This window comes from Serinus canaria, chromosome Z, assembly GCF_022539315.1.
Source record: "Serinus canaria isolate serCan28SL12 chromosome Z, serCan2020, whole genome shotgun sequence".
NCBI classification, from domain to species: domain Eukaryota; kingdom Metazoa; phylum Chordata; class Aves; order Passeriformes; family Fringillidae; genus Serinus; species Serinus canaria.
The window spans coordinates 32,756,363-32,771,438 of NC_066343.1; the positions used below are offsets into that span (position 1 = coordinate 32,756,363).

The window sequence follows — 15,076 nt, forward strand, 5'->3', positions numbered from 1 at the left end:
ATCACATTCATAGGTCAGATGGTCTTCTCCCTGCAGCCTGCCTGAGCCTCAAATGATGAGAGCTAAGATCAACTATTGCTGCGAAAAGGGCAATTTTCACAAAACATCAAAATACCACCTATGTCCAAAGAGCTGTACATTCTGCATAATGACTGGCTGCACTCCCTTTTCTATTTTCCTGCTGTATGTCTTTCTAAACTGTTACTTTCCATCACTTCCACTAGCCACATGCCACACTTACACAGCAGCCAAGACAGATAATCTTTCAGGGGAGAATATGCCAAAAAACTTTCACGCACCACATCAGAGAGACCTAGCAATAGCAAGGATCTGACACATTTCCTGAGACTGGACAGAGCTCTTTTACATCCAAGCTCTGCTGCAAGCTTCCTATGTGATATCACACTAGCCACTCATTCATCTGCACAGGACAGGAAGGCACACCATCTCCTCACACAAGCTAAAAATGGGAGGATTCTAATTTTCATAGGAAACCAGGAAGTTTTCTTTTGTACCCTGCCATTCAAAATCCTGCCAGACAATATCAGAGAGCATACAGCACCAAAGTCATATAGGGACAAAAAAATCCCCCTCCAAAACCAAACACAAAAAGGGAAATGCATATTTAATTGTCAGACAATAACCAGCTATGAGTTGGCCAGCTTTGAGGCCAATATAATTTTTTCCTGTGTTCTTCCAGCACACTTCCCTCAGGAGCTCAGAGAGTAGAACACTAAATTGTAGCTACATTGTGTTCACTGCTTCACAAAATATCAAAATAACTAGTGCTTTTCCAAAAAGACACACTACTTCAGCTCCTCTGAGAAAACAAGTACTTTGACTAACTTCAGTGCACCCAGGATTATAGTTTCACATCCAAAACAGCTGCTGTTCTTGGCATTACACACCATGCCTTTCTTCTTCCACCAAATAAATTAAAGAGCACACAAAGCTCTGACACAGGAGAGGCTTAAGGTACTTCTGCAGGATTGGAAAAGGTTCGGTAAGCTGTAAGTAATAATAGTGCACAGTCCTGAAATTTACACGCACACAGAATTAACCAGGCCAGAAATATCAGATACTGACTCTATCAGGCTTTTACCTAAGCCAGAGGAACTTCCCAACTTGCGTAGTTTTCCCAGGACCTTCTGAACATCCTTTATACTTGTGTCCTGTTGGCTGTACAACAGTAACCTCCTGGCATCCGAGAACAGGCGGGAAACACTGCAGGAAAACAGAAAAACAACCAGCAGTCATCAGCCCCGTGAGCCACCATCCACAGATACAGTTTTACGTACCAATTCCAAGCTTTAATCCCCTCTAATTATGTCTCTCCAGCACAAAAATCTTTCCTCAATGACCACCCTGTGACAATCCAAGGAGCCTAATAAAAGATGTCTGCTAATGCAAGATCATTTTAAGTTACACTGAACATCATGCATTTGAAAGCAGTTTTATGACAGAGATGCAGAGGGGTTCCTGCTGGCTATAAACTGCTGCTTCTTAGAAGCACAATAATTTAACAATATCCCTGCTCCTTTCAAATGCTTCTCCAGATGCATTATGCTCTACATTAAGCCTATCTTTCCTGAGACCATGAATTTAGCAAGTAAGGAGAGGTATAAGAAAGCTGGCCATAAATTGTGCTTCCTGCATTGTGTTAGCCAGTAATAAGTAATAAACATCAGGGAGTATTTCTTAAACCTGTTCAACTACCTCTCACTCTACACTGTTCAGAGGCTCATTAACCAGGAAAAGAGATGCTCTGAAAAAAGGAGCATTTTAAAAAGCCTTACTTTTTTGAGGTCAAATTCTTAGCCCCGGTAGGAGAATGGGCTCAGTCCATATCCACGCAAAGCTTTTCATTCACCAAGAGCTTCAGGTACTTGAACATGGGAATTCTGCATGCCTACCAGCTGTTTGCTAGTCCCTATGAACTTGGTAACTGAAGAATCTGGTACTTCAGAGGTGGTAGAAACTGCAAAACCCTCACACAGTCTAAGATTTCACAACTGATAGGTGACTTCCTAATACCCCTTTCCCCCGTGTTTCCTCAACAACAGAGATGAGGCAAAAGCAGACAGACTCACATGGAGGCATTGAAGTTTCCAACAATACCAGGGGATTCCCCAGGAGTTGGGTAGCGGAAACATGGGTTGTTGGCATTGCAGATGATCCCCTGTATCCATGGCAAGGTTCCTGCCGAAGGCATAGCTTTATTTGGAAAGTGACCTAGAATAGAAAGACAGGAGTTAGGAGACAAACACATAATACAATCCTCTACCACAGGGCATTGTATTTGAAGAGCAGTGCTAACCCTGCACTGGTTATTGCCCCAAAGTACCTATGAAAGAGCAGACCAGCCAACTCTAAGAAGGACGGAGCTTCTATTAAGACTCTCCACACTTCTCTTTCAAATCTTGCTGAAGTCTAAACCTTTCCACTGAAGAACTAGTGCAGTCATAAACTAGAGCTTACAACCTGTATAAGAACAATGCAGTAACAAACTACTCATAGCAGACCTCCACTAGTATGCCACCTGTATACTTGTGAATCCCATGCCCCCCACAATGACTGGGGAAGAAAGACTGGGACCTCCCACAAGGGGGGACCTTAATCCTGGACCTTACATCTGCTATCAGGCTGCTTTTTGCAACAAGCTTGCTTCCTCAACTCCACACCAGGGACAGGATCCTGGACAAAGATTATGCCCCTTCCTCAGTATCTCAAAGCTCAAGACTCTGAGGATCAGATGTGCTCCCCCTGCTCTGGGTCCCAGCTCATCCTCCCAGTAAGCCTGCAATCACTCAGGCTCCCTACCGCCACAACCCCAATGGAACTATCAAAGCCCAAGAAAAAAGTAGTATCAAAGCTGTTAAATTACAGCAAAGCTGATTAATGTGGGTGGCTGAAGGAAGATGGGAATCTTATCAGCCCTCCCTGGAGAAAGGAATCTGTGCAGGAGAAGGGTTAAGGAAGCGAAGTTTATTGTTTCCAGTACCCAGGGAACTCTTGCTCCTAGTTCTGTTTAAAATAGAAGAGCTATTTACCTGACCTGACTTTTGTTTCATTTTGCCTTTTTGTTCTTGGCTGAGGGGCTTGTGGTGAAGGAGGGGGAGGAGAAAGAAGAAAAATGCCAAGACTTTCAGATTTGTCTTGTAAAACTTCCCAGAGAATCATCCTCTCTGTCCTCCATGCCTTTCATTTTACACTGCTAGTAACTCCAAGGAAATGTTCAAGAAAATGTCAAAAGAGGAATGGCACACAAGAGTTTAGACACAGTGATGCATGTAACACCAGTTTCTCCAAAAGTGTACCAGGAATCTGTTGGTTTTAAATCAGATAAGATACATAGAAAACAGTGCAACAGCACATAATTTTCAATTACATTGCTGCAAACATCTAGCTTTTCAGAAGAGATTAGTCATGTCTTGTCAGCTTCTCTCCCTCCCACCGCCAAAAAAGTGCATTTTGAATACTTTGAAGGGTCTCAGGAACTCTGGCCAAATAGCAATCTAATATGTCATCTCTCACTGGTCTGGTGAAAGCCACACAGCTACCACTTCAAGTAAATTGTTCCTTCTATTTTAAGAGAAAACTTCCTCACACTAAGCCAGACCATTAGAAACAAGAAACCCTGACAACAGTCCAATCCTTGGTTCTTCTCAACCAGGGAAAGAAAACTGAAAATTTTACTTGTTAGTTGAAAAAGAGTACCATACTGAGGCTATGTGGAGGCTACAAAGCACTTGCATGCGGCTGTTACTGCTATCACCTACAAGTGGTTTCATAACAGCAAACAACACTGCCACTGCAGATAACAATCCTACTTCCCTTAAGACATCCATAGGGTTGCCAAAGAACTTGCCATCAACCCAAAAGCCTTCTTTCTTTCTTTCCATATCTGCTCACAGTCCAACAAAAGCCGCTTCACTTCACAGCATATTCACATTTGTCAGCGTAAGTGACCGTACAGTGAAACCAATCCAGACAACACAATTTAGAAACATACTCAAAGAAGCTCTTCAAAATATGAAGAGAAATTAGTCATAGAAGTGAATTAAAAGTTACCATATGCCCTTTACTCTATAACTGTTCAGAACAATGTAAGAAGGCAGACAAAGTAATATAGTCAACATAAATGGGAAGGGGAAAGGATTGCAGGTGAAAGACTCAAAACTATGCTTATGGCGCCAGAGCAAATGTTTTACTTGAAGGCTACTGACTAGTAAGACCAAGACAAGTAGTTCTACGAAATCACAGCTCTTGCTAGGGTACAGTTTATATACAGCCCTGCCACACCTGAAATTAATTACCACTGAGGTTGCTAGTTATTTACAAAAGCTGAGTAGAGTGTTAATTGCTTCTCTTCAGCTTCAAGTCTGCATTACAGGTATCCTTTCTAATGTCACCATAACATTCAGTCAGAAGGGGCAGTTCAAATTCCATGTAAAGTATGAGATTTAACTTAGGAAAGTTTTAACTGTGCTGTTGAGGGCTGAAAAAAGTGAGTTAGGCAGTACATGGGATCAACAAAGTCCAAAGTGTAATAGGAAACTGCAAACACTAACACCTCAGCTTTACAAGATACTAGCTTGAATACCCAGAAAACAGCACAAAATGCCCCAGACACTGCATAGACAGAATAAGTGCTGTAAAAGGGAGTTATTTCCTTATTTCAAGAAAGAAACACTTCAGAGGACTCTTCAGAAGCATGTTTTGCTGACCCTTAAACCTTACCTTGCAGTAATCAGGCTAAGGAAAGATAAACAGCTATTCCACAATCACTTAATTGCAGTATGACGCTGTCACCAAATACAGTAAAACAACACCATGTTCCTAATAAACAAGTCATGCTTCCTAAATCAAATGGCAACCAAAGAGACCTATAGATAGTCATTTATAAAGAACAAGCTTCCTTTGAAAGAAAAACAGTAATGTGCCTATTTAGGGTGCAAAAAGAAAAGTAGAATTGTTTTTTTGTCAGCAATGTATGACTGCAGAATCTACTAAATGCAGAGCTGACACTGTAATAGTTCGAAGGAATGGAATCGCTCTTGCGCTCTTTAATGTAATACATTAATGCACTTTACTACCTGGAAACAAGATTGCCTTCTTAGAGATCAAAATACTGCATTCTTTTATGCTAAATCACACACAGATGAAAAAACAAAAATAACACTGAGGTTCTGTGCAGGTTTTACAGATATTGCAGAGTTGTAGAGCAAATTCTCAGGTAACAAAAATACAAAATGAGAAACAGCAAGAAAAAGAGCAGCAACCTACAGTCCTGTAGCAACTTCATCAGCTAACTGCAGTTTCCAAGGTGGAAGCAAAGGAGTTAAGCCCTGTTGCATATTTCTGACTGAAGTGGGGAACCACTGCTCTTTCCATCTTGCCAGCTGCATTATTGCATTCTAACCATGAAACAACAAGCATTCTGGGTGCAGCTGCTGTGTTTGTTACTTACATTCATGCTGCTCATAGGGCGGATATGAAAGTCTTACAGAGATCAGGATGAAGAAGATAAACAGAGGCCAGGCAACTTCGATCAGCAGCTGGAACTGAAAACAATAAAGGCAAAGTATTAAGACATCATACTCAAAATAAAGGTCAGAACAGAAGTTCTAGGACAATCTACTTGTAAGCCAAAACAGTTTTGTAAGCACTGTCTCACTTTGCTCTGCCTACGCATGCCAGGATCAAGAAGTTTGTTCCTCCAGCTTCAGAGGATAATCTGCAAAGAATTACAATTTTTTTCTCATTGATATGTGCCAGTTATTCAACTAAAATAGATGTACTTAAGGGCTATTTTTTGCTTATTTTTATATTTTTCTATCCCCTAACTGAAGAAACCTCCCAACTAATCTTTCTAGAAATGAGATGAATTTTTAATCTCATATTTTGAGGCAGTGGGGTACTTTTATCCCATTCTCACAGCAGACCATTAAGTTTCTACCCTAACACATCAGGCATGGAAACTGTGCTGATGCATGCTATGCCAACTCTTTGAGTACTGCAGAAATTTATTGGTATCTAGAAAGCAGAGCTACTAAGATTAGGCTCATATCTAATCTGTTTTGTTCTAATTTATGTTTTTTTCCTGAAAGTAGGCAGCACCCACTAGTGCAGGTAATCTACAGAAAGGCAGTGAATATCAGGTAAATAAAAACCTCAGTTTTTTAGAGGAACAAGACATAAGAAGAAAAAGCCTGCTATTTAATATATAATATTTCTTAGACAAAGAATTGAAATGCAGAAAAATTCACTGAGATGCATCACACCCCAGAAGCATGTGGACAAAAGCAAGCCTCCAGCCTAGAGCTTCTGAGACAGAAGCTGAAGTTTCCCAGACTTGAGCTTCAGTGGCCACCTTCCCACTCCAGAAAAACTGCATAAACATGTATTTTCAGTAAGCTATGAGACAAGGAAAATCTGAAAGCTTTTTATACTGATATTCTGTATGTTTCTTGTCTATTACTAGTAGCAGACAGAGTGTTTTCTTGGTCAAATGAAGAAAAATCTTTTTTCCTGAAAAACTCAGTCTTTCTAATAAGAGGTCTACATCATTCTCCTTAAAAGCCAGAGTATTAAGACCTGCAACCTAGTGGAAGGTAGTATCCCCACCCACAAACACGTTTTTCCATGTTCCATCATTAACAGCTAAAACTGGACTCTTAACACTCAGCACAAGGCATGTAATGCAAACTTTGCGGTGAGAGACTGCTAGGTAACTACTGTACCTCAAAATAAGCACACACTGTAAAAACAGGGCATTAAAACAAAGGTCACTTGATCCAGCAGAGGAAATTATGTAGGATGGCTTTTCACAGATACCCTTCATAGCTGACATCAAACAGCAAATAGCACCTCCATCTAAAAGGTATAAAAATTGAGCATCAATCTTCCAGCCAATCCTGGCAACAGTGCCAGTCTCTGCAAGATAATTCTGGGATACTGTTACCCATTGGATCCTGAGATTAGTTCAGCTGGTTAGAGCATGGTGCTTATAACTCCAAGGTTGCTGACATAATCCCCACACGGGCCATTCACTTAGGAGCTGGACTTGATGACGCTTGTGGGTGCCTTCCAACTCAGAATATTCTGTCATCTGTTATTGTCATGCACACACTGTACAACCACTGGGTAAGAAACCCCACTGAGATCACACTAACAGAGGTGCCAGGAAGATGCCTCAGTATCTCTGGTCTCTTATTATAATAAATGATGTAGTGGCAGCACACGGTCAGCCATTAATATTGATAGCCTGCTTCCATCTGCATTAAACACTGCTCTGGCTTTCAGAGATCAATGTTTAGACCTAGGACACTGACAACTTCTCTACTCCTGTTTTCAAGATACTCTTATAGTGGCTGCCAGGACAGCATAGCAGGACTTTTCCTCCACTTGACAGAAAAGTGTCTATGAAACCAGGACAACTCCATTCTGTCATCCAGCATTAATGGTCATGCTTTAGCACAGGTCACAGCCCTCTGCCATCCTGGCTGTAGGCAAGTAGCATACACCCCAGCAGCTACTGCTACACTGTTTGGGGAAGAACAGTGTCAGCTGTGGAGGCCTTTTGCAGTGACCAGTGTGGAGAGATAGCCTCTCACAGCCCTGCAACTGCTAGAGAGCCAATGAGAAATGCTACCCTTGAGCTCAAGCTCTAGCTTGCTCAGAGAATATCAGCCCTAGTAACACCACACTGGAGTGGACAGCAGTGCCCAAGAGGCCTTGCTGGTGCAGGGGGAACAGGCCACCTGCACACACAGCTTCTCTTCTGCACACCTGGTTACACAGTCACAATGGTAACCACATGTGGGCTGCATGCACAACACACCTCACTTGGCACATTAACAGGCTCGGGGAGGATAGAGAAAGGAGCAGCTCAAACTGAACAAGGTGCACCTTTACAGCTGAAGGAAGGCATCATAGCAGGCACCAAAATGCTACATTGTGAGACAGCTGGCAACTGCTGTGCCAGAGGCTTGCACAGGGACAAGATCAGAGTGTCAGTAGCATGTCCGTAGAGACTTCTTAGCAAGTCTCTTGTGCTGCTCAACAAGAACGGAGTTATCTTGCTTTGCTCCTAAAGTCCCTCCCCTACTGCTTCCTGACCCTGCTGCCACAGCACTTTTCATCCACTCTGGCCTTTCCAGACAAGGACACAAAGATACTAAAAGGGAACATGTCTCACCGAGATTCATCCTAAGTAGATATTGAAAAATCAAGTCTCCTCTACCACTTCTGTGCTGCAACGACCAGCCTGGTAAATAATGAAATGAATCTTCAAGAACCCATTACCTCACCTATCCCGGCTCCATCTGGAGATGAAGAAGGAACATCCCACTTGCACACAGCAGGTGAATTCAGCTAGGAACAAATTTGTCCTAATTTTACCAAAGTTAATCCCTATAGCATGCTAAATTTATACCAGTTTATATCCAGATTCAGGATGCCATTAAACACTGAGCTCTACGTTGTGTCAACAGGAAATCTGTTGAGCAAGAACTAAGTAGACTATCACCCCATCCCACTGTCAACTCCCCTTTCCACTTTTATGGCACAGTTTCAATGCAGGGAGCTACCAGAAGACGATCAGTCTCTCCATGCAAGTTTAAAGTGTCTGCTCATTTGCAAAAAAGCAGGGAGAGAAAGGTTTTTACACAGTGATCCCTGAAAATGATTTTTCTTTCCTCTCTCCCTGTGTGAGGTCCTTCCCCCCACTTCAGTGTTGTTGGAAGCTATCCAGTACAAAGTAACACTTGAACTGCACACATTAGGGTGAGCTTTGAACCCAGGTTTCGTAATGCAGTCCAAATTCACAGCAGCCAACGAGGGGGTGCAGCGGGAAGCCAAGGCTAGCCCACATTTTTCGTGAGAAGGGTAAGGGTCAAACTATTTCTAAGCTACACCTTCAGTAAGTACAAATGGAAGAGAGCCTTCATCAACACAACTCAACTCAAGGACAACGGTCTCTGAACAGGAAAGCAAAGAGAAAGAACTGTGCAGCTGTGATAACAGCATGGTAAGAAGACATGTTCTGCTCCTTCTCTGTCATTTCCTGTTAAACTGGCTTTTCCTCAGACAAAGGCTGGATTTGATGACCTTGAAGGTCTTTTCCAAACTTAATGTCTCTGTGATTCTATTATTTTCAGAAGATCCTGGCAAAAGTATACCAAGCCATTATTCCCACTGTAAAATTCAGCTCCTCTGAAAAAGCCACTAGGTTTACCTAGTTTAAACATCACTGCAGAAATCCCACAACATTCTAGAACTCCCCTACTTTCCAAAGGCAGTCTGGTAACAGACAAAATTTAGACCTCCAGTAGCAAGATAGGAAGGGTATTTTTAGCTCTTAGGGCCTAGGTTACATGGGCAATTGCTGAGAAGAGCCAACCTTAAGGAGACACAGGCCAGTTTTGAGACTACTCCCCCAGCTTCATTTGTAACATTTTTCTCAACTCTGAGACTGTTCACAAGGCCAGAATGTGACACACATTCAGAGAGCTGAAAGGCTCACTCCTTGCAGTTGACACAGTCCATGACCTTTCTGGTGGGCAGTGCTATCCTGGGAGATCAAGCTCCATGAAAGGCAAAAAAACGCAAAACAAAAACTTTGTCATCACTGGCAGCTCTGTTTATACACAAGAAAAGACAAAGAGACAGTGAGCCCCTTTTGTCTGTTTTATTTAACAATGGACTAATTCCAGCTCTGAATTCACTGAACCAAAGTCCTGTAAAAACAAGCCTGAGACACCTGAGTGAAGACTTCAGGGACTGTGACCATTACCGGTGGTAAATATGATAGCCTTTCCTCCCTTGTGACACTGAGTTTCTAAAACAACCCAACCCAACCAGCTGGCAAGCATCCTGACATTTGAAGGGTTCAGAAAGCTTATCAGAGACCACTTTCCACTCACCACTTCAGTAACTCATGTTTCTTTCACATTCCCTACTGATACCTCCTCAAGGTCAGATCTAACAGACCAGATCCTCTGAAAAAGCCTGTTGCACAAATCATGCCCTTGTCCAACACAGGTATTCCCTAAACCCCCATGCTTTCTTAGACTTCTAGCTGCTTGCAAGAGGTATAGCATCCTATGAGGTCTCAATCTTCAGGTAAAAGAATTTTAAGAACACCATACTTGATTCACACTTCTGTGCCCTTTTTAGCACAAGGAGAAATTCTTTGTTGTCTATCCTCAAAAGGTTAATTTCCACACTGTTAACAGATGGTGAGGACAGCATTTCAGCCACTCAGAACCCACCTTGGCAGAAGAACATCAGTTGCCTGGGTTTATCCTCACACTGATAGAAGAACATGCTTCATACCATCCACCTAATCAATATCTTCTGTTGTAAAGTTACATAGCAGGCTTGGGACACTCTCAATGATTAAACTGACTGGAGATGTCTGCTATTGCCTCTGCCATTCCAACCATTAGGAAGCAGCAGGATTTTGTTGCTGTTGTTGCAGCTTGCAGCATTCAAGAGGTTTTAGACTCACAGGCACATCCCTGCAGCCTGGCAATGCCTCACCCACAGAGTGGAGCAGGTCTCAGCATGGGTTCTCATTTCACATCTATTTTGCTGCACACAGTAATCATGCATCCTCTTTGCCTGATCTGACACCAGTGTTTCAGTACTCCAGCACTCTCTCACACTGGAATTCAGGACAGAAGTCTTGAGCACCTTCAAGCCTTCTGGTTTCTGTCCACTCACCACTCTCTTCAGTTTGAACAGGGTCTTTCCAAAGCCAGACCAGTTGATCAGCCAGGCATCACTAGAGGATGCTTCCCTGTTTTTCTTGAAAAGCTGTATAGTCATGCAAGCTTCAAGACCATAACTTAAGATCTCAAAACAGCCTTGGGCTAATACTTACAGTCTGTCTTCTTCTGTAGGTAAAGTTCTTCCATAGCAGCAATCCCAGCTGCGTCCAGGAAGCCATCTTCCTTTAGCAAAGCCTAGAAGTTCCCTTTGTGTAGCAGCAGCAGTACACAGTACAGATGTTGTGGCCAGGCATTAACTAGTGAAAGAAAAGAAAAAACAGGAAAAAAGTTGGAAGGGAAAAGTTCTGTCATTCAAAACAGAAAAGGCAACAAGATATGTAAAGACAAGAGGCTGCACTCTGTGACCTTGCAGCCCTTTCATGAACATCCCACTGCCTTCTTTCTTACCCCATGCTCTCCAGCCAAGTCTCATGGGTCTCAGTAAGCTCAGATTTAGACTCACTGTTTCTTATCTCAGAGCTCTAAAGCACAAAAAGAGGTTTGCAATACAATTCTCTTATTTTCTGCCTCAGAAATTCCAAGAGGAAGGAGAGCCCAGAATGAGAAGTAAGAGGCTTTGAAAAATGATTTAAAGATTCCTCCAAATAACACTGAACCATACAATTCAATACTTTTCCCTAAAGCCACTTTCCATATACACTTTTATAATGGTGAAAAGCTGTCTGCCAAATTAGGAAAACCTTTGTTTTGAAGTCCAGTCAACACCACTTATAGGCAAAACTGTTGTGCCTTTAACAGGCAAGGGAGAAATGCCCATTCCCTTGAGGGTAAATAACTAAGAAGGATGTTAGGGTTGATAACATTTAGATTAGGTAAATGGAAAATTGTTGTGTGTTAAGTTCCATCTTGCTACAGTACAAGAGCACATAGGATTAAAAATATTAATTATTTTTTAAATTATTCTCTTTGGTGGCAATTAATAAGAGCATAGTACAGGGCTTGGTACATACACCCTTTCAGAAAGGCTCAATCTTAAAGGTCTAAGGTGAGCTTTCACTATATTAGTTAAATGTCATTACACCTTTTTTCCAGAATTAATTCAGCACATCTTAATTTACTTCTGAATTTTAAGGCCACTTCAAATTAAGAGCAGTTGAATCCTGAGCAAGTGTCTGCCCAGGAACTTAAGTTAATCCACATAAAATTAATTCTGATTTATATACCTAAATACACTCTTTTGACAGAATCAGCATTAAGAGGACAACTAGCAGTTGATTCAAACACACACCAAGAGAACCACTCTTTCCAACACCTGTTAAATTGTGAATACACACACTTTTGATTCTGGTGTCCTACATAACAGTATCCTAGCCCTAAGATTCAGAGTTGTATGTCTGATTGCAAACTGCATTAAAAGATTACCAAAAATCCATAAATGTTCTAGGAACATAAGACCTCCTCAGGAAATTCTCTGGCCAGACCTACACTGGAGTAAGATTAGACAAAAAATTAAGGATGTGAGCTTTGAGATGATGAACAATTGTCATCTAAGTCTTATCTAAAAGTAAATTCCATTACTACAATGACTTGCAGATGAAAAACTTGTCACGTAATATTGTAGGTCTGTGTTACAAAAAAATTCTCTAACATGAGTAACAAAAATAAACCTGTTACACTGACTTCTATAGATGATTACACTGAAGTATCACAACAGATCAATAGTGCTTCTTATACCACTACAGAGAACCAAAGAGCAATAAGAGATGCCTACAAAACCTTACAATCTGAACCTCATACCAGCACACGAGCAGTGGAGCGTACAGTCAGCATGGGCTCATGAACCTCTGCCAGGTGCTACTCTAACTCACTGCCAGGACCTCCACAGGCGCTCCTCCACAGAGGGATGCCCAACTCATCAGGCAGGACAGCTATCCTCCCCTGCCCAGTCCATCCTGCTGGCTGGATCACCACGACACTAACACATTGGAGATGCATGCAGGTCTGGTTGGTAGACTGTGAATTCCCCCACATACTTAGAGAAATGCACTTAGCACAGGCTACTGGCACATGAACAGCAGGCCTGCCCTTTGAGGGGAATCTCAGAGGACAAATCCTGGCTCATGACTGCACCCTACTCATGGACCCAAAGCACTACTCTGCTCACAACCTTGGATGGGGGGAGGGGTCTTTGAAGCACCTCCTCTTGATGTCAATATTACATATCTAAAGCTGCAATCAACCTAGCAACAAAACGAAGTAGGGAAAATTGTTACCTCTCTTTTGTACTACCTCCACTCTGAAGTTTCTGAATACTCTCGGGGGATTTGGCAACACTTTTCCTCACTCTAAAGAGAAACCTGGATTACTTCTCACATAGTACATAGGGACTTAGTGACCAATAATGTGGTACAAAAATCTTTCTAAGAACACTAAGATAACTGCTCTTTCATGCATTTTTCCACAAGGATACTGGTACTGCTCTGTGGGTCAAAGACCTCCATTTGGTTTTTTGTGCTCTCCACCATACCACAAAACAGTCTTTGCTGCCCGAGTCTAATCCTGCAGCCACTGCATAAGTTTGGCATACAGAAGCAGAGGACTGGAAGGGACTGTTCAGCCTTCTAACAGTCATGTGACAGCTGCTTTTTATCTTCAGAAGGGTCTTCAGAGTACCCACTCCTTACTTCATTCTCAGGCGCCCAATAATGTTAAATCTCTGCCAAAAAACCCAATTTCCAATGTTTTCCAGAAATTAAAGCTAAACACCAAAACCCGTAAGAATGAAGTGCCACAGGAAGAGTAAAGAAAGTATCCCACAGAGAGTCAAAGGGACTTTTGGTGTTCTCATCAATGGAATTAGACCCTAATCCTGCACCTTAATACCTCACACAGGGGCAAAACAGAAGTTCAACCAGTCTGTAGAATGAGCCAATCAAAAGGTAGCTGGTTTAATGCACATCAATGAAAATTCAGATACTGATCCCTTGCAACTGCAGTCAGACCACAGGATCCACAACATGGAAATTCTGCTTTATAGAGACTGTAACATTCACCTTCACGTTAGCAAATTGTAGTGAACTAAAGGCAGGTACTTTACCATTTAACTCATCTCAGCTGACCAGCCAGCAGCCTGCACAGCCAGGAAGACTCAGCTGTGCCACCTGCTTGAACTTCAGCTCTCTGGAGTTAAGCAGAACTTTACTGGGAACAAAGCAAATGATCTGGCCTGTTCATCCTGGACAAAAATTTTAAATGACATAAAAATATCGACTTTTAAGGACTGTCCAGATGTAGGCATACCAGTTAAACCCCTGCATTAAAGTAGGGCATGGAGCCTAACAGTGGATTAATCACCAAGAGCACAACACCTGACCCTGAAGCATATCCAGTTCTTCCAGCCATGCCAGGTGACAGCTGCAATGACACTGTATGCCCCAGTCATTATCTGTTATACACCAAGGAACAGGTTTGTTAGTAGTCACCTCTGATTTTCATCCACAGACGCTGACATACCTGGTACACTTGCTGACACAAGGTTCACTTGAATACCTAATCCATCAGAAAGCACTCATCAAACTAATACCAGAGGAAAATGGCTGAGCATCCTTTCAGATGTTCTTCCTGCTCACAATAGGCAAGAACTGTAAGCCAGAGATGCAGAGCACTCAGCAACTCAATACTTCAACTTGGTTAAAAGTGAAGTTCCACTTTATCTCCACTTCCAACCAGTCTGGTAAGTACAACACAGCTGGGAAATACAACCTGCCATTTAGTGCTCCTGTGCCAAAACTCTGTTAGTTTCCAATGATTGCTTTTATGTCTCACCTCTGTAAAATTTTGAGCCAACAGCAACTTTCAGTGATCACTCCTGACGCTCACCCAGAATTCCCTGAAGCAGAAATACTGCTTTCTGTCTAGAGTATGAAAAGCTGCAGAAATCCATCCCCATAGGATTAGTTTTCCTGTGATATGAAGTACCACAGCACAATACCCACCCACACAATTAAAGCATAGATTACATGCACTTGTTCCACGGTCTGCCTTTGCAGAAGACTCCCTCCACATAACATTTTGCCCTGCTGCAGAAATTCTGAACAACCTCCAGACCTACACAGCTGCAATTTCATCTCATTTTCAGCAATTCAGAAAATTACTCAAGAGAAAGTTAGGCTACAGGGCAACTTCTGAAAATTATGACAATGAAATACCTCATTTGGCAAGGCCTTTCTGTCTAGAAAGGGTGCTAGCCGCTATTTCAAAGTAGAATGGCTGTTGAAAAGTCCATTAGCTGGCATACCAACAGCCTCCAAACCTAATCCCTTTTAAATAAATGTATTTTT

At 42.1% G+C, this 15,076-nt stretch overlaps 1 protein-coding gene across 5 annotated transcripts in view; it reads right to left on the bottom strand.

The window, feature by feature from the left end:
- Positions 1–15,076, bottom strand: part of ABCA1 (ATP binding cassette subfamily A member 1) — a 93,600-nt gene that overhangs the window by 64,866 nt on the left and 13,658 nt on the right. For all 5 annotated transcript variants that reach the window (XM_009096082.4, XM_018920934.3, XM_018920933.3 and 2 more), the window contains exons 2-5: positions 10,889–11,032; positions 5,471–5,564; positions 2,091–2,232; positions 1,103–1,224 (exon numbers count right to left, since the gene is read on the bottom strand). In XM_009096082.4, the coding sequence (XP_009094330.1) occupies positions 1,103–1,224; positions 2,091–2,232; positions 5,471–5,564; positions 10,889–10,954 (424 nt within the window). In that variant the 5' untranslated portion in view covers positions 10,955–11,032. The remainder of the gene's footprint in view (positions 1–1,102; positions 1,225–2,090; positions 2,233–5,470; positions 5,565–10,888; positions 11,033–15,076) is intronic.